General features: G+C 47.1%; 1 protein-coding gene across 9 annotated transcripts in view; it reads right to left on the bottom strand.

The window, feature by feature from the left end:
- The window catches only part of ADGRL3 (adhesion G protein-coupled receptor L3), a 496,674-nt gene that overhangs the window by 127,001 nt on the left and 351,261 nt on the right, over positions 1-18,412 (bottom strand). For all 9 annotated transcript variants that reach the window (XM_056849204.1, XM_056849205.1, XM_056849196.1 and 6 more), the window contains exons 14-15: positions 16,871-17,080; positions 15,726-15,946 (exon numbers count right to left, since the gene is read on the bottom strand). In XM_056849204.1, the coding sequence (XP_056705182.1) occupies positions 15,726-15,946; positions 16,871-17,080 (431 nt within the window). The remainder of the gene's footprint in view (positions 1-15,725; positions 15,947-16,870; positions 17,081-18,412) is intronic.

The following is an 18,412-nucleotide window of genomic DNA, read 5'->3' as shown; positions in this document are numbered from 1 at the left end:
GAAAATAGCACCGAGCCTACTTGCTAAAGCTTTCCACTTTGGCCGTAGAAAATCTTTATAAAAAGCCTTAAAACAGCCACTCAACCAAGCTATCTTTTGCTGCCCAACCTGACTCTCAACCTTCATTCCAGGTGACTTCTTCTACCAGGAAGATCTGAGCAACTGGGTGAAGGGAGAAATAAATTTGGGAATAGAAGGCTGAACCTTAATTAGATTCAAGAGGGTTTTCCCCCCATGGAGGAATGTATTGTTTTCATGAATATTTCTAGGAGTACAACTGACCTTTACCATCAAGCTAAGTGATTCATGACCCAACCTAAATTATTAATCGCTTAATTTTGTCGGTATTTAATGTACCCCAATGGCTAACGGTCTTGGGAAATTACATTTCCACTCCAAGTTCAGTCGATGACAAAATGGACTTGAATAGTTATGAGACAGATGGACATAAATTCTGCAAAAATCGCGTATGATCTTTAAATGAACACCTTTTCTTGTTGGTGGTTTTATGGTAAGGCTGGAGACTGGAAAGATGCTTTAATACCTGCTGTCCAATGAAATGTGAAAACACTTTCCCTTGGAAATTATGGAGATTTACATGGAAATTAAATCACAGGCGGACAGCCCTGGTTGGTTTCTCACTCGGGTCCCTCTTTTGGAGATGATGGAACTTGAACTTGTTCAAGAGAAGACTTATTCCCCAAGCATGCTCAGTTCCAATTTTCTCAAGAGGAAAATAAGGAGGGAATGTACAGGTTGTGTCTCTCTGTATATTGCTGGGATCTTGAACATTTATTTATTTATAAGACTTATATGCTACCTTTCCAGAGACCTGCTCAAAGCAGTTACTAATAAAAAACAAACACAAGCATAACCACAACAGTAAAACAAAGAGACAGCAAAACAACATTAACTCCATCAGCAAAGAGCCTTACAATTATGCAGTCTTAAAAAACTACATCCAGTAAAAGTAGCATAAAATGTAATAAAACTAGCATAGAAAGGGTATAAAGGCAACATAAGAACACAACATAAGAACACAACATAAGAACAGCATTGATGGATAAGGCCAGTGGCCCATCTAGTCCAGCAGTGGTTAAGAGCGGTGGTTTGTAGTGGTGGAGTCTGATCTAGAGAACCGGGTTTGATTCCCCACTCCTCCACATGAGCGGCGGAGGCTAATCTGGTGAACTGGGTGGGTTTCCCCACTCCTGCACACGAAGCCGGCCGGGTGACCTTGGCCAAGTCACTCTCTCTCAGCCTCACCTACCTCACAGGGTGTCTGTTGTGGGGAGGGGAAGGGAAGGGAAGGTGATGGTAAGTCGGTTTGAGTCTCCCATAAGTGGTAGAGAAAGTCGGCATGTAAAAACCAACTCGAAGAAGAGTTCATCCTGTCTCACACACTGGCCAACCAGTTATTCTGGAGGGCCGACATACGGCACAGAAATCAAGCCCTTCCTCTGATGTTGACCCCTGGCACTAGTATTCAGAGGTTTACTACCTCTCGATATGGAGGTTCACCATTTACCACCATGGCTAGTAGTCACTGATGGACCAATCCTCCATGAATATATTAAATCCCCTTTTAAAGCCGTGTATGCCTGTGGACTTCGCTACATCCTCTGGCAATGACTACCACATTTTAATCACTTGCTCAATGTGGTGTAGTGGTTAAGAGCGGTGAACTCTAATCTGGATTTGATTCCCCACTCCTCCACATGAGCAGCAGACTCTAATCTGGAGAAGCAGGTTGGTTTCCCCACTCCTACACATGAAGCCAGCTGGGTGACCTCTCCAAACTTTCTCAGCCTCACCTACCTCACAAGGTGTCTGTTGTGGGGAGAGGAAGGGAAGAGGATTGTAAGCTGGTTTGAGACTCCATAAGGGTAGAGAAAATTGGGGTATAAAACCCAACTCCTCCTCCTCCTCTCCGTCCTGAATCTACTGCTCATCAGCTTCATTGGATGCTCCTGAAGCCATGCTTATTTTCTGCTGTGTTCTTCTGTGTGCTTAATAATTTTATCCTTAATACCACTTCACAAAATCACAAAAAATCACAAAATCACACAAGGTTGGAAGAGACCACAAGGGCCATCCAGTCCAACCCCCTGCCATGCAGGATCCCACAATCAAAGCGCTCCCGACAGATGGCCATCCAACCTCAGTTTAAAGACCTCCAAAGACAGGGACTTCACCCCACCCCCTGAGTCAGGGCATTCCACCGTCGAACCGCCCTCACTGTCAGAAAGTTCTTCCTAATGTTTAGGTGGAATCGCTTTTCTCTTAGTTTAAATCCATTACTCCGTGTCCTAGTCTCTGGAGCAACAGAGAACAAGATAGTTCCCTCATCAACATGACATCCCTTCAAATATTTAAACATGGCTATCATGTCTCCCCTCAACCTTCTCTTCTCCAAACTAAACAAAGCCAACTCCCTAAGTCTCTTTTCATAGGGCATGGATTCCAGTCCTTTGACCATTCTGGTCGCCCTCCTCTGGACACGCTCCAACTTGTCAACATCCTTCTTAAATTGTGGCACCCAAAACTGGACACAGTATTCCAGGTGAGGTCTGACCAATGCAGAGTACATTGGTAGTTTATCTAGGACAGATGTTAGGCTAACTGGCCGGTCATTTCCTGGTCTCCCTCTGGACCCCTTTTTGAAAATTGGTGTAACATTTGCTACTCTCCAGTCCACTGGTGCAGAGGCTAATTTTAGCAGCAAGTTACACATACTGGTTAGAAGATCAACAATGTCACATCTGAGTTCCTTAAGAACCCTTTGATGTGTGCCATCAGGACCTGGGGACTTACTGGTTTTGAACTTCTCAGATAGGTCTAGAACTTGATCTCGTCACCTCAATTTAATTTAGTTCTGCAGCCCCCATTCCTGAAAACCGTTGCTCTGACCTGGACACATGCCCCACATTTTCCACAGTGAACAGAGATGAAAAGAATTCATTTAGCTTCTCTGCCATCTCCTCATCCCCTTTAGCAGTACTCTTTTTCCTTGGTCAGCCAAAGGCCCAGCTGCTTCTCTGGCTGATTTCCTGCTCTGAATATATTTAAAGAAATGCTTGAGGTTTGTCTTGATGCTTTTAGCTATCCACCCCTCAAATTCTCCTTTCTCCTGACTAATTATTAACTTTACACTTATTCTGTCAGACCCTGTGATCCCTTCTATTCACCTTGTTGGGGATCTTTCACTTTTACAAAGAAGCCCTGTTGCCTTTTATGGCTTCCCTGACTTGGATTGTTTAACCACGCTGGCATCCTTTTAGACTTGCCTCACTCAAGCTATGCATTGAACACATGAAGCTGCCTTACACTGAATCAGACCCTCGGTCCATCAAGGTCAGTATTGTCTACTCAGACCGGAAGCGGCTCTCCGGGGTCTCAGGCGGAGGTCTTTCACATCACCTAGTCCCTTTAACTGGATATGCTGGGGGTTGACTGGATATGCTGGGGATTGAACCTGGGACTTTCTGCATGCCAAGCAGATGCTCTACCACTGAGCCACAGCCCCTCCCCATATGAGCTTTAGTTAGTGTGCTTTTAAGTAGCTGCCAAGTATCCTCTAGCAATTTGATTTGTTTGGAGTTCCCTTTCAGTTTCTTAACTAGTCTCCTCATTTTTTATAAAGTTCCCTCTTTTGAAGTCTAATGTAAGTGCTTTGGACTTCTGGGGCAACTTTCCATTGACTTGAATACTAAACCTAATACTACTGTGGTCACTGATCTCTACTGGTACAGCAGAATCTATGCCTTGCTCCAGATCACGAGCCCCGTTCAGAAGCAAGTCCAAGATCACTACCTGTCTGATTGGCTCTGGGACCAACTGATCCAGTGCAAATTGTAGCTGTACCTGAAGAAGCGAGCAGTGACTCACGAAAACTCATACCCTGCCAGGAATTTCGTTAGTCTTTAAGGTGCTACTGGATTGCTCTTTTCTACCGTTCCAGTGCACAGTCATTTATGATGTCTAGGAATCTTCTTCTCACTCCAAAAATAAAGTTCGGAGACCATTCCAGGGCTTCCTGCATATCAATTAACTTGATCTTTTTATGCACTCGCACTATGAAGTCCAGGACCAAATTGGATGTGATGCCGAGAGTTCTGGGAACAAGGGCCCAGACACATGTTACACCATTTTCCCATACCACTAGGGTTGCCAGGTCCCTCTCCACCACTGGCAGGAGGTTTTTGGGGTGGAGCCTGAGGAGTGCGGGGTTTGGGGAGGGACTTCAATGCCATAGAGTCCAATTGGCCATTTTCTCCAGGTGATCTGATCTCTACCGGCTAGAAATCAGTTGTAATATCAGGAGATCTCCAGCTATTACCTGGAGATTGGAGATATAGAAAACCTATGCTGCAATTAGTGAGAGCATTACCTGGAGACTGGCAACCTTACGTACCACACAGTCCCCTTTCCCTCAGGCATGGCTTCCCGCTTGGCCACTCCATTGCCCAAACATTAAACCAAGAGGTCCCAAAAGATCTGATTGGAACACGTCCTCAGTTCGACTGTTTTCCTTGCCACGAAAGTTCATCCCGCGTTCTTTTTGGAATTCATCATGACTCCTGAACGCTGAACCGGTTCTGTGGCCGGAGCTTCCTTCTCAAAAGGAAGCTGACCTCCGTTCTGGCGGATTGGCTGGTCGTGCAGGGCGCTAAGTAAATAGTTGCGTGCCGGGGGGAGGGGGCCTCCAACGCTGCTACAAGCAGCTGCCAACATTGATCTCTCCTTCCTGGCTATTTATACGCGGCTGGCGGGGCCGGGGCTACAGAACAGCATCCTGCTCTGCGGTTATTGGATTTCTTCTGCTGGAAGGAGGGATCTGAGGCTTAGCATTTTCAATCAACGTAACAATCTGCCACCATCCCTCCTCCCCTTGCCATAATATGGTGTCGCGCATGTGTTTCACAAACCGTTCAGCGATTACGTCTCTGTTCAGCGGAAGACCGGAGATATTTGCATTAATCTCCCTCTCTCCCCCCCTCCCTCCCCCTTTGAATTAGTTGGCTTTCCAATCTGCCTGACGGAGGTTCTGCATAACTTGCATAATTTTCTCCCAACCAAAGGTATCAGTTTACTTGCATCTGACACGGCAAGTTTATATTCCGCAATTAAATTTGCATGGGAGATCTGCAGGGTAGAACTGGCCCGGGCCAACGTTTGACTAAGCACTAAACTAAATGATAGTGGGAGATACACCAACACAAGGTCTTTTATGCATGGCTGTTTCCCTCCCAGTCACCCCTCAGATGACATCGGGCCAGCTGGGTGTCGTGGTTCAGAGCGGTGGTTTGGAGCGGCGGGCTCTGATCTGGAGAACCGGGTTTGATTCCCCACTCCTCCCCATGAGCGGTGGAGGCTGGCGAACTGAACACCTACATACCAAGCCAGTGGGTGACCTTGGGCAAGTTGCAGCTCTGTTAGAGCTCTCTCAGGCCCACCTACCTCACAGGGTGTCTGTTGTGGGGAAGGGAAGGGGGTTGTAAGCCGGTTTGAGTCTCCCTTCAGTGGTTGAGAAAGTCAGCAAGTAAAAACCAACTCTTCTTGTTGTTTTGATTCAGCATGCCGTTTCTGACAGTCAGAGGTTGTCTTGCTCTCCCCCTGCGTTTCCATGTGTTTTGCCCGCATTGTCAGGGACCAGTTTTATCACAAATTTGAAAATGTAGGCAAAACGCGGGGAAACGCAGGGGGAGAGCGAGGAGACCTCTGACGGTCAGAACAGCAAACAAACAAAGACCTGAAGTCATCAGAGGGGTGACCGCGAGGGAAATGTGTGTGTGTGTTAAGTGCCATTAAGTCGTTTCCAACTCATGGCAACCCTATGAATCAATGTCCTCCAAAGCATCCTATCCTTAACAGCCTTGCTCAGATCTTGCAAATTGCGGGCTGTGGCTTCCTTTATAGAGTCAATCCATCTCTTGTTGGGTCTTCCTCTTTTCCTGTTGCCCTCAACTTTTCCTAGCATGATTGTCTTTTCCAGTGACTTTTGTCTTCTCATAATATGTCCAAAGTACGACAGCCTCAGTTTAGTCATTTTAGCTTCTAGGGTCAGTTCAGGCTTGATTTGATCTCAAACCCACTGATTTTTTTTTGTTGTTGTTGTGGTCCAGGGTATCCGTAAAACTCCTCCAACATCACATTTCAAAAGAATCTACTTTCTTCCTATCAGTTTTCTTCATTGTCCAGCTTTCACACCCATACATAGTAATAGGGAATACGATGGCATGAATTAATCTAGTCTTGGTGGCCGGTGACACATCCTTACACTTCAGAATCTTTTCTAGCTCCTTCATGGCTGCGCTTCCCAGTCTCAATCTCCTTCTGATTTCTTGGCTGCAGTCTCCCTTTGGGTTGATGATGGAACCAAGGAATAGAAAGTCTTCAACAATTTCAATTTCCTCATTGTCAGCCTTAAAGTTGTGTAATTTTCCTGTAGTCATTACTTTTGTTTTCTTGATGTTCAGCTGTAGTTCTGCTTTGGCACTTTCTCTCTTTTAACTTTCAGCAGTAGTCATTTCAAGTCTTCACTATTTTTTGCCAGTAATGTAGTGTCATCGGCATATCTCAAATTGTTAATGTTCCTCCCCGCAATTTTCACTCGCAAGGGAAATAGCCATGCATAAAAGGCCAAAGAGTCTCCTGATGGTATCTGTGCAGAAATATGAACATGTGTGTGTGTTAGACCACGATGGGGAGCCGTGTTAGTCTGTCACTAGCCGTAGAAAAGAGCAAGAGTCCAGGAGCACCTCAAAGACTAACAAAAATTCTGGCAGGGTATGAGATTTCGTGAGCCACAGCACACCTCTTCAGATATGGCTAGAACGTGAGTCCATCTATCCTTAAGCAGAGATGTGTGAATTAGACACACAATGGTAATGTAAATGTCAAAAGCAAGTAAACAACATTAGCAGGCGTGATTGCATTAGGTGTGATATGCAGAGGGGTTGTAGGCGTGGAGAAATCAGCATTGGTAATGAAACAGGAATCCCAGATCTCTTTTCAGTCCAGGAGAATGCATAGTCCTGAACTTTATTATTAGTTGTAATTCAGCAGTCTCTCTTTCTAATCTCCCTTTGAAGTCCCCTTGTAAGAGAACTGCTACTCTTAAGTCAGCAACTGAATGTCCTGTGGTTTCTGATGTCAGACTTATGTCGATTCTGTACGTGTATCAGTATAACTCTTTCCCTTCCTATTTTCCCCACTCAAGATTGCACCTGAACACATGAAGCTGCCTTCTACTGATTCAGACCGTTGGCCCATGAAAGTCAGTATTGTCTACTCAGACCGGCAGCGGCTCTCCAAGGTCTCAGGCAGGGGTCTTTCACATCACCTACTTGCTGGGTCCCTTTAACTGGAGATGCCGGGGGTTGAACCTGGGACCTTCTGCATGCCCAGCATGCTCTAACACTGAGCCACAGCCCCTCTAAGCTGCTTTCCCACTCCAAAAGATGGGCTTCATATAGCTTTATTCTTGTGGGGGAGGGAACAGCTGGGGGGGTGATTTTTAGCGAGCAAAGTGGAAAGAAGGGGAAACCGGGTTTGATTCCCCACTCCTCCACATGAGCGGCGGAGGCTAATCTAGTGTGCTGGGTTGGTTTCCCCACTCCTACCCATGAAGCCAGCTGGGTGACCTTGAGCTAGTCACAACTCTCTTAGAGATCTCTCAGCCCCACCTACTTCACAGGGTGTCTGTTGTGGGGTGGGGAAGGGAAGGTGATTGTAAGCCAGTTTGATTCTTCCTTAAGTGGTGGAGAGAGTCAGCATATAAAAACCAACTCTTCTTCTTCTTCTTCTCCTCCTCCTCCTCCTCCTCATTCTGCTAGGGGAGGAAGTATTGTGTGGGGAGTCTGCCTGTAGGCAAAAATAAACTTTCCTCAGTACTGACATCTTCACACTGGGGTGTGCCGCAACTGTTGCTTCCCAGCCGCCACGCCACTGTTGTACACATAAAGCCTGCATTCCTACAAAGGTCCTGAATTTGGACAACACCCATTAGTGAGAACGGGAAGCAGTCCTAGTATTTCCCAGCCGCCGTCTGGATTGCCAAGTTTTCACTGATGTTTTAGAGTCTCCAGGATAAAGAGGGGCCAGAATCCAACAGATGGTTCCATCTGCTATGCTCCCCCCCCTCTGCCTCTTGCTCCTATTCATCATGTAGATCTCATCAGGCTTGAATCCAGTATGGTGTAGTAGTTAATAGTTTCGGAGTAGTATCTGGGAGACCCGAGTATGAATTCTAAATGATTTGTTTGCTAAGAAATGCTTTTGAAAGCACCAAATCCTTTCTTTTGGCTGTAGGTATTTTTCTGTACATTCTGCAGGAAGGGGCTGAGGCTCAGTGGCAGAGCATCTGCTTGGCATGCAGAAGGTCCCAGGTTCAATCCCCGGCATCTCCAGTTCAAGGGACTAGGCAATGAAGTGATGTGAAAGTTCTCTGCCTGAGACCCTGGAGAGCCGCTGCCTGCCTGAGTAGACAATACTGACTTTGATGGACTGAGGGTCTCATTCAGTATAAGGCAGCTTCATGTGTTCATGGTGTAGTGGTACAGAGTCTTGGACTACAACCACCACCACCACCACCTTTATTGGCATATGGAGTCTCGGACCAGTATCCAGAAGACTCAGGTTCGAATCCCCACTCGTGCCATGGAAGTTCACTGGGTGACCTTGGGCCAGTCACATTCTCTGAGCCTAACCTACCTCACGGGGTTGTTGTGCAGATAAAATGGAGGAGAGGAGAATGACGTAAGCCCCTTTGGGTCCCCATTGGAACCCTGGTCTAGAGGATTCTCAGGGCATCTCAAGGGTTGAGCCTGGCATCCCTAGCCAGTGGGAACTGGCGGGTTTAGCTCCAAGCATGATTGGCAAGAGAGCCAGCGTGGTGTAGGTGTTAGAGCAGGAGAGCCAGCATGGTGTAGTGGGGTTAAGAGCGGTGTACTCTAGAGGAGGAGAGCCAGCATGGTGTAGTGGTTAGAGCAGGACAGCCAGTGTGGTGTAGTGGTTAAGAGTGGTGGAGTCTGATTTGGAGAACCAGGTTTGATTCCCCACTCCTCCACGTGAGCGGCGGAGGCTAATCTGGTGAACTGGATTCATTTCCCCACTCCTCCACACGAAGCCAGCTGGGTGACCTTGGGCTAGTCACAGCTCTCTCAGCCTAGCCTACCTCACAGGTTGTCTGTTGTGGGGAGGGGAAGGGAAGGAGATTGTAAGCCAGTTTGAAACTCCTTAAAGGTAGAGAAAATTGGGGTATAAAAAGCCAACTGTTGGTGTAGTGGTTAAGAGCAGTGGCTTGGAGAGGTGGACTCTGATCTAGAGAACTGGGTTTGATTCCCCACTTCTCCACGTGAGCGGCGGAGGCTAATCTGGTGAACCGGGTTGGTTTTCCCCATTCCTACACATGAAGCCAGCTGGGTGACCTTGGGCTAGTCACAGCTCTCTCAGCCCCACCTACCTCACAGGGTGTCTGTTGTGGGGAGGGGAAGGGAAGGGAAGGTGATTGTAAGCCGGCTTGATTCTTCCTTAAGTGGTGGAGAGAGTCAGCATTTAAAAATCAGCACTTTAAAATCAGCATTAAAAAAAAATCTTCTGGGGAAGCAACGCTGCAAGAACTGTGACTTTTGATGGCTTTATGAACAGCTCTTGCCAATCTCACATGCAGGCCTTTCCGAGCCTGTTTCGCATAAAGCTGATAGGAAGAAAATAGATTCCTTTGAAATGTGGTGTTGGAGGAGAGTGTTACAGATACCGCGGACTGCCAAAAAAACAAATCAGTGGGTTATAGATCAAATCAAGCCTAAACTGACCCTAGAAGCTAAAATGACTCAACTGAGCCTGTCGTATTTTGGTCACGTCATGAGACGACAAGAGTCACTGGAAAAGACAGTCATGCTAGGAAAAGTTGAGGGCAGCAGGAAAAGAGGAAGACCCAACAAGAAATGGACGGACTCAATAAAGGAAGCCACAACCCTCAATTTGCAAGATCTGAGCAAGGCTGTCAAAGATAGGACATTTTGGAGGACTTCCATTCATAGGGTCGCCATGAGTCGGAAGCGACTTGATGCCACTTAACACAAACACACATTGCGTTCATCTTTAGAATCAGCAGCGCTCCGGCTTTCTTGCCAGAGGCTGGACCGTCTTCATTGGTGCCAAGCATATGCTAATCAAGTTCCGTACGGCGACGTCCTTCTTTGCTTTTTCATTTCCTCGCTGCCACAGTGACAACCGGGGTCTATTCAGCCACACTGTTCTCCCCGAGTAATAACAGCTATAAAGGTTGGCTCTATTTTCTGCCTGAAAAGAAATCAAGCCCCAAAAGCTATCCCTGGTGTGTATTAAATGCACCCGATAAACAATCATTAGATGCCGCTGGACCATAAAATGTGAAGAGCGCCAACGTATCGCACTCTTTTGTGAATGCATGATAGTCCGCTTCCGAGGGCTGTGCCGCTTCCCACTCCGCGTGAGGCAAATCTTATTACATACGGAAGTTGGCCGCGTGCTTTCAAATGGACGGAGTCTGTGCGCCCCTTTAATGTTTTCCAATGTTCACGTTGCTCATAGGGGACCGAACAGCCACTTGTATTTGGTAATTATTTCACAGCATTTAAATGGGATAAATACGATGATAGAAGAAGCTGTTTTAAAGACTCTGTGCACACCAGGGAACTGAATGGCACCAGAACATCAATCGCAGGCAAATTACTTTCCATCCTCCCCCCTGCCTTAGCCAACACACAAACGCATGCGCCAAAAGCCCCAAAAGCAACTGAAAAGCAACTTCAGCACTAGAATCTGAGGTGGAAAAATGTGTGTTCACACTTAGATTCCTAGAGAGACTTTCCCTCCACCTCTGTCGCATTAAGGATTGCCAATAGAATCAGCATTGTTGACAGTTCCACTGAGGAACCGCGCTTTTGGAAAAATTAACTGTTAGAATTAAGTTTTGTCGTCCCCCCCTCTTTTTTTTGGACTCTCTCCCTATGCCTGCATTGCTCGGTTGGCTGGGCCAGAGAACAGGCCTGGATGCTGTTGTGTCGGGGTCAGCTATGAGAACCCGCGGCCTCTCGCTGCCGGCCGTGGTGCAGGATCATCAAAGCTTGCATCAACGATGGCTTCATTAATAGTGAAGACTCACGAATATTCACAGCCGTAAACGAGGGAGGCAAATTTGCTGCGCCGAGCGGAATAAACGCTTCCGTCGCCATTTGCGTGACTGAAGGCTCGGCTGGCTTCATCAGCCTTGTTTCAGCTTTTCAGCAGAAATCTTGGCGAATTAATGAATTAAGCACTGCGCTCCATCGAAATTAGAGGGCACAGACCCTGAGAAATTGCCAGGATTCATTGAAGAACTAATGCTGGGCACTCGGACTCCTCTCCGTTTCCTGGCCTTGGCATAACAGTCGGACTTGGGGCCTTCTTCTCACTGAGGCAGCAAATCTAGGTCTGGGCTGCCCCACTTCAGTAGAAGAAGAAGAGTTGGTTTTTAGACCCTGCTTTTCTCTACCGTTAAGGAGTCTCAAACCGGCTTACAATCGCCTTCCCTTCCTCTCCCCACAACAGACACATAGTGAGGTAGGTGGGGCTGAGAGAGTTCGGAGAGAACTGTGACTAGCCCAAGGTCACCCAGCTTCATGTGGAGGAGTGGGGAAACCAACCCGGTTATCCAGATTAGAGTTCGCTGCTCTTAACCACGACACCACGCTGGCTCAGGGAAAATCAAAAACCGTTTCCATTACTACTTTTCTAGAATCTTTATGGCTCCCCTCTGTACTCCCGGCATGCTTCTCCACATGGTTCTACCACTTCCGAAATGAACAGCAACATTTATGCTAATCCCCACTTCAGTAGAAGAAGAAGAGTCGGTTTTTATACCCCGCTTTTCTCTATTTTAAGGAGTCTCAAACAGCAGGGATGAGAAATTTGACCGCATCCATCATCTACCTTCCGTTACCAGGCCAGGAGGGTTTTCCAGGCAGTCGCATTCTTCTTCTTGAAGAAATTCTAGAGGTCAACTCAGCTGCCCAAACACATCACACGGTTGCCAGCGGATCCCTCCTGGACCTGGCAGGCAGTGGCATGAGCCCCCAAGACGATGCCAGGTTACCTCTTGTGCCACTGACGGACGGAAGCAACCCAAACCCTCGCAGAGCAGCAATGTTCGCTTTCAGTTGCTTTGGCGGCTTGGCTAGCGAACTGGCCCCACGGGCACGGCAGCCTCCATGGGCCGTTTCTGTGCCGGCCCGGCCTGTAGTCAGAGAGTCTCAAGTTACCGAAGGCTGGAGGGCTCGACAGCAGGCTGAATGCCATCACCAAGAATGTAAAGAAGGAGTCCTGTGGGAGTCTTGCTGGGAGCTGGGAACAGGAGTCAAAGGGCGAAAACGCACGGTCGCTTTATCCTCCTTTAATCCCTGTTTTAGCCAGGATCGAACGCACATTAGGCGAAACGCATGCGTTCGATCCAGGCTGAATCCTGGCTGAAACAGGGATTAAAGGAGGACAAAGCGACCATGCGTTTTTGCCCAAAGTTGGCATGCAGGAGCAAAGTCAGTAGTCCGGTCCAGAGAGTCAGAATACCGTTGAGTTCTTGCAGGGAAGCGTCAGCAGCAAACATCTCAGGTTCCTTTGCAAAGTTGCTTTCGCAATGCCGGTTTGCTTTCGGAAAGGGTTTGAGCTGTTTTCCGCTTGTTTCAGCCTTCATCCTCCGAAGACTCACAGTCTTCCAGATGTCTCCTTAATGCTTCTAAAAGGGCACTTCGTCTTTTAGCCTGAAGCTCCGCTCTTCCCCATTGCCTGTGATGCTTAATTACTTCAGGTGAGTTGGGTGGGTCTTGGGTCTGTGGAGTTACAGCTGGAGCTGGGTCTGCGAAGTGAGGTGGTTCTGCATCCACTCCGCAGAACTGGTGTATGGTTCTTCCTGTTGGGGGTTCAACTTGGCACGGACCCTCGGCCGACCGAGGTTCAGGGGAGACTGGTTCTTCCTGGCATGGCTCTTCCTCTGACGATTCCTTGCCTGGTGAGGTCTGGGCCACGACAATTTCCTCCTGGGAGTAGCGGAAGTTCCTACTGGGAGTAGCGCCTTGCCTCTAACCTTCTGTGCCGGGAAGTCCTGGGCAAGTGGCCCCTTTGCTTGTGTCAGGACCACAGCGAACCCCCAGCCTTGATCCCCCTCTAGAGTCGGATCTCGCTGCAGAGAGATCACCTTTTCCCAGCACAAGCGGTTTTCTCAGGCTATCAACATTTAATTCATCCCCGCACTCAGCCCACTGACATCTGTGTGGAATGTGGCTGAAGGCATCATCTAGATATGTCCTTCGACTTCGCCAGTGACAAACTATAAAGCACCTCCTCCCACGTCTGCATCTTTTTGTGATCTTTTGAGTATTCTCCCTACTGTATAATGTCAGCACTCACACACGCCTTTCCAATAAAACTGCAGACACCAGCAATGCTATATTCTCTCCTTGGAACAATGCCGGACCGTTTTATGAACCTTTGTTTTACAATCATGTTATGTGTATTTTATTTACTTCTTTCAAAACCGTACCTTGTCCTTCTCCCATCCAGGAACAGATGTATGGCCTGATTATTGTTTTTAAGGGATGAACATTTCTCCTCTTGCTACAAAGGTCTCTCTCCCACTGTTTTCCCCCTCCCTAAAGAAATGCCACCTATTTTGGGGAGGAGCTCTGGATCAGTGATACAGGATCTGCTTGGCATGCAGAAGGTCCCAGGTTCAATCCCCTGTGTCCCTAGTTAAAAGGACCAGGAAGTACATATATATATGAAGCGGCCTTATACTGAATCAGACCCTCGGTCCGTCAAAGTCAGTATTGTCTACTCAGACTGGCAGCGGCTCTCCAGGATTTCAGGCGGAGGTCTTTCACATCACCTACTTGCCTGGTCCCTTTAACTGAAGATGCCAGGGATTGAACCTGGGGCCTTCTGCATACCAAGCAAACGCTGTACCACTGAGCCACAGCCCCTCCCCTAAAATGGACACACATGAACACATGAAGCTGCCTCATACTGAATCAGACCCTTGGTCCATCCAAGTCAGTATTGTCTACTCAGACCGGCAGAGGCTCTCCAGGGTCTCAGGTAGAGGTCTTTCACATCACTTACTTCCCTAGTCCTTTTAATGGGAGATGCTGGGGATTGAACCTGGGACCTTCTGCATGCCAAGCAGATGCTCTACTGCCGAGCCACAGCCCCTCCCCAAAGTAGGACTTGGTAGTAGGTGATGTGAAAGACCTCTGCTTGAGACCCTGGAGAGCTACTGCCAGTCTGAGTAGACAATAGTGATCTTGATGGACTGATTCAGCAGCTTCGTGTGTTCCTGTGTGTTCCTTATGTGACAATGACCCGTTACTTCAGTGTATTGGCACTGAATCGGGACTCGTACAAGTCTGGTGCTAACAATGACAACATCTGGGGCTATTAAATGTTCATCTGGAAAGGACTATCTTAATCTGTTCAGACCAATGTTCCCTTGACCGTGGCTTTGGCCCCTCAAACAGGGATTCCCTCACACCATCTTGCTTCCCAAAGATATCACATAACTTGCTCCGCCTCATGAGCAGGACTCCCGAAACATGTTTGAATTTGGCCTCTCTCTTGGATTCCCACCAACTCCAGGTAGTGAATTATGACAGCTCTGTGCAATTTGTTAGATACAACAAAACCTGACACAGAATGGCAAAATCAGCTTATAGTCTCTATATTATCACCTCTTATATAACCACGTACACATTACAGAATCTTAACAAAACCTATAGTGTGCCGTCCAAGTTCTTAATGAAAAAGTCCATATATGAGCCCACAAAACTGTGTTACTGTGTAAATGTTCCATGCACTTGCTGGGCAAAAGTTGTCACTCTGTTCCTCTGCAGGAGAGCATGTTAGTAACACTGGAAGACCACCTCATTTCAAACTTCTTCCTCAGTTGTGGTCTTGAGAAGAGTCGTCTTCCAGAGTTACTAACATGCTCTCCTGCAGAGGAACAGAGTGACAACTTAAGCACAGCAAGTGCATGGACCATTTACACAATTAACACAATTTTGTGGGCTCATATATGGACTTTTTGATTAAGAATTTGGACTGGCCCAACTGAATACTTTACCGACAGCTATCACACATGGCAGATACCAAAAAATGCCCTACGGGTATAGAGTATGCAGTTGTAATGGAAAGTCGCCTGAATCCACGGAACATGTGTCATTGTTCTGTGAGAAACATAGAGCCAAACGAGAGAAGTTTGAATAAAAAATAGCGAGGTCAGTGAAAGTAGATGGATAGTCCATCGACTATTAAAGGATCACAATCCGCAGCTTTCTGAAGTGGTTGCTAAATTTCTTACTATTACTTTGGAGCAAGAGTGAGTGTAGTTAACGAACGAAGGATTCAGGTTATATAATGGTCTCCCTGGTCTCTATAAGGATTATGAAAGCTGTTTGTAGTTACTATTTGTATATGTATGGCCAAAGAACGGCCATTTTAAAATTGGTCTGCATTTTGCACTGGATGTCTTATTTTTGTATTCGATGTTTTTGCTATCATGCCAATAAATAAGGTTATGGATGGATGGAATTTGGACTGCACACCTCAAACCCTGCTCTCTTTCGGCTCTGCCCCAAAAATCTGCAGGTATTTCCCAACCCTGTGCTGGCAACCCAGTCCCAACCACAATTTGGGCACACGGCAAAACTCACACTTTATCTGTGCCGTAACTTCTGTAGTCTACTGCTGCCGAAACGGCCACAATCAGGGCGGGCATCCCATAGCCGGCCAAGTAGAAGTATTTCCTTCGTGAATGTTCGCTCTCGAAGACCTCCACCAACATGATGTAGAGCTGGACTCCCTCCAAAAACATCCAGGTGAAAGCAGCGAGGAAGAAGAAGTGCAAGAGGGCAGCAAACACCGCACAGGCGATCTAGGAGAACAACGACGAGGACAAAATTATTTCATTTATTTATTTTAATGTATTACACTTTTACCCTGCCCTCCCTAGCCCAAAGGTCAGGCTTGGGGTGGCTCACAAATACAGAATATAATCAACAAAAAACCTTAGAATATAATTTAAATACATTTAAAATAGCCAAAATCATTCATAGAATCATAGAATAAAATAACAGAATCACAGAATTGGAAGGGACCACCAGGGTCATCTAGTCCAACCCCCTGCACAATGCAGGAAATTCAGAACTCCCTCCCTCCCACACACACCCAGTGACCCATACTTCATGCCCAGAAGATGGCCAAGGGTTCCCTTCCTCTCATGATCTGCCTAAGGTTATAGACTCAGCAGTGCTGACAGATGGCCATCTAGCCTCTTCTTAAAAACCTCCAGGGAAGGAAAGCTTACCACCTCCCGAGGAAGCCTCGTTCCACTGAGGAACTGCTCTAACTGTTAGAAAATTCTTCCTAATGTCTAGACGGAAACTCCTTTGATTTAATTTCAACCCGTTGGTTCAACCCATTCAACAAATAGTCTCATTGATGGTGCTAAACTCACATAACAATGGTCTGCAGCATAAGAGATGGAATGGACCTCCCCCTAAATAGGGGGAAGGGCTCAACCCCGGGATGGGGAAAAGGACTAGGGAGGCCAGTATTTATAGGGAGAACCATCGCTGGCCTCAACCATAAGCCCAGCAGAAGTGCTCCAACAGGCCACAACCACCCCTCCCCGCAAATGGTATTCAGAAGTACACCGTTTCTGAAGCCGGAGTATGTAAGCCTAGCTGTTGCGCTTAATACCTCCCGACAGACTCATCTTCCAGCAAACTGGGAGATGTTTTAGTGCTGGACCAGTGCAAAGAATACGGGCTCCGTATTTTCGGGACAGGGTAGTTACCGGCTGGTCCGTCCTGTTGATCCCGATGAGGAAGAGGAGTTCTGCCACAAACAGGCTGATGCACAGGTTTTTATGGATCGTGTTTCGGTCGCTCTGGAGCCCGCGGAAGAAGCAGAAGGTGAAGATGCAGATCAGGAGGCAGACGAGGGACAGGAGGATGCCGACCCAGGTGATGACGTCCAGGAGCAGGTCGTGGACTGCGTCCCCGTGCTGCAGACGGAACAGAAAGGACACATGAGTCACGACCGGCTCTGGGCCAGCTTGTCTGAGACCTTTGGACAGAGTCTGCTCTTCACGTGTCAATTTCCCGGACAGGGAGTAAGAGATAATGAAAGGAGAGTTGCATTAATGCGTCTACAGAAAGTGTGCCCGCTCGCTTCCCTTGCTCGGCGTCTGTCTGGTTTGCAAGTTCAGCAGAAAGCAAGCGCGTCAGCAGCGCCGGATTTCTGATCTCATTTACCAGAAGAGAACCACACCAACTGTGTGTGTTTTGCGTAGCGATCAGCGGCGTCAGTAACCTGGCATCGATCAGCGATTGTGCAAAGTGCGTCGTTGTGAGAAGACGAGCTTTTTATATGCCGATTTTCTCTACCTTTTTAAGGAGAGTCAAACTGGCTTACTATCGCCTTCCCTTCCTCTCCTCACAACAGACATCTTGCGAGGTTGGTGAGGCTGAGAGCTCCAAGAGAACTGTGACTAGCCCAAGGTCACCCAGCTGGCTTCATGTGGAGGAGTGGGGAATCAAACCTGGTTCTCCAGATTAGAGTCCACCGCTCTTAACCACTACACCACACTGGTTCTCCTGCTCTAACCACTACACCACATTGGCTCTCCTGCTCTAACCACTACACCACACTGGTTCTCCTGCTCTAACCACTACACCACACTGGTTATCCTGCTCTAACTACTACACCACATTGGCTCTCCTGCTCTAACCACTACACCACACTGGTTCTCCTGCTCTAACCACTACACCATGCTGGCTCACAGGTATTGAACTTCTCAAGCCTCTGTGCAGGCAAAGATGTTAAAAAGCGCACCCGTGCCGCTTTAGCAGAAATATCATCCTGATCAGCTCCACCAAAATCAAAGAGTCTCAGAGAAACAGCAATTTAACTCCCCCACAATCAAGATTATAACACTGTTTTTTAAAAGCTCCTTTAAAGTAACTTTCTAAAAGTCCCAGAGGCACAGTTTAATAGTGAAACATCAATTTGGGTAAATACTAATTACACTTTTAAAACTGAGATTGTGAAGCAGGACACTGGAGAGGAGGCATATAAATGTCCTAAATAAGTAAATAAAAATGGCTATTTTCATTTTTACACGTGAACTATAGTGGGGTAACTTTTTGATTCCTCCTCCCTCCAGGCTTTTTCTTGTTCTTTCAGGTTGACTCTTGACCAAAGAATGGGGTACATTAAAGCGCAAGATTTAGGTCTCAATTCTAAACATGATTTTAGATGTTAAAGTTTTTATACAAGGAGATTTGAGTTTGTTTTTGTTTTGCAAAAGACACCATATAAACAACTCAGCAATGCA

Source organism: Euleptes europaea, chromosome 4, assembly GCF_029931775.1.
Source record: "Euleptes europaea isolate rEulEur1 chromosome 4, rEulEur1.hap1, whole genome shotgun sequence".
In the NCBI taxonomy this organism is placed as follows: Eukaryota; Metazoa; Chordata; class Lepidosauria; order Squamata; family Sphaerodactylidae; genus Euleptes; species Euleptes europaea.
The sequence above is the reverse complement of the archived record's forward strand: the minus strand, read 5'-3'. Positions and strand labels throughout refer to the sequence as shown.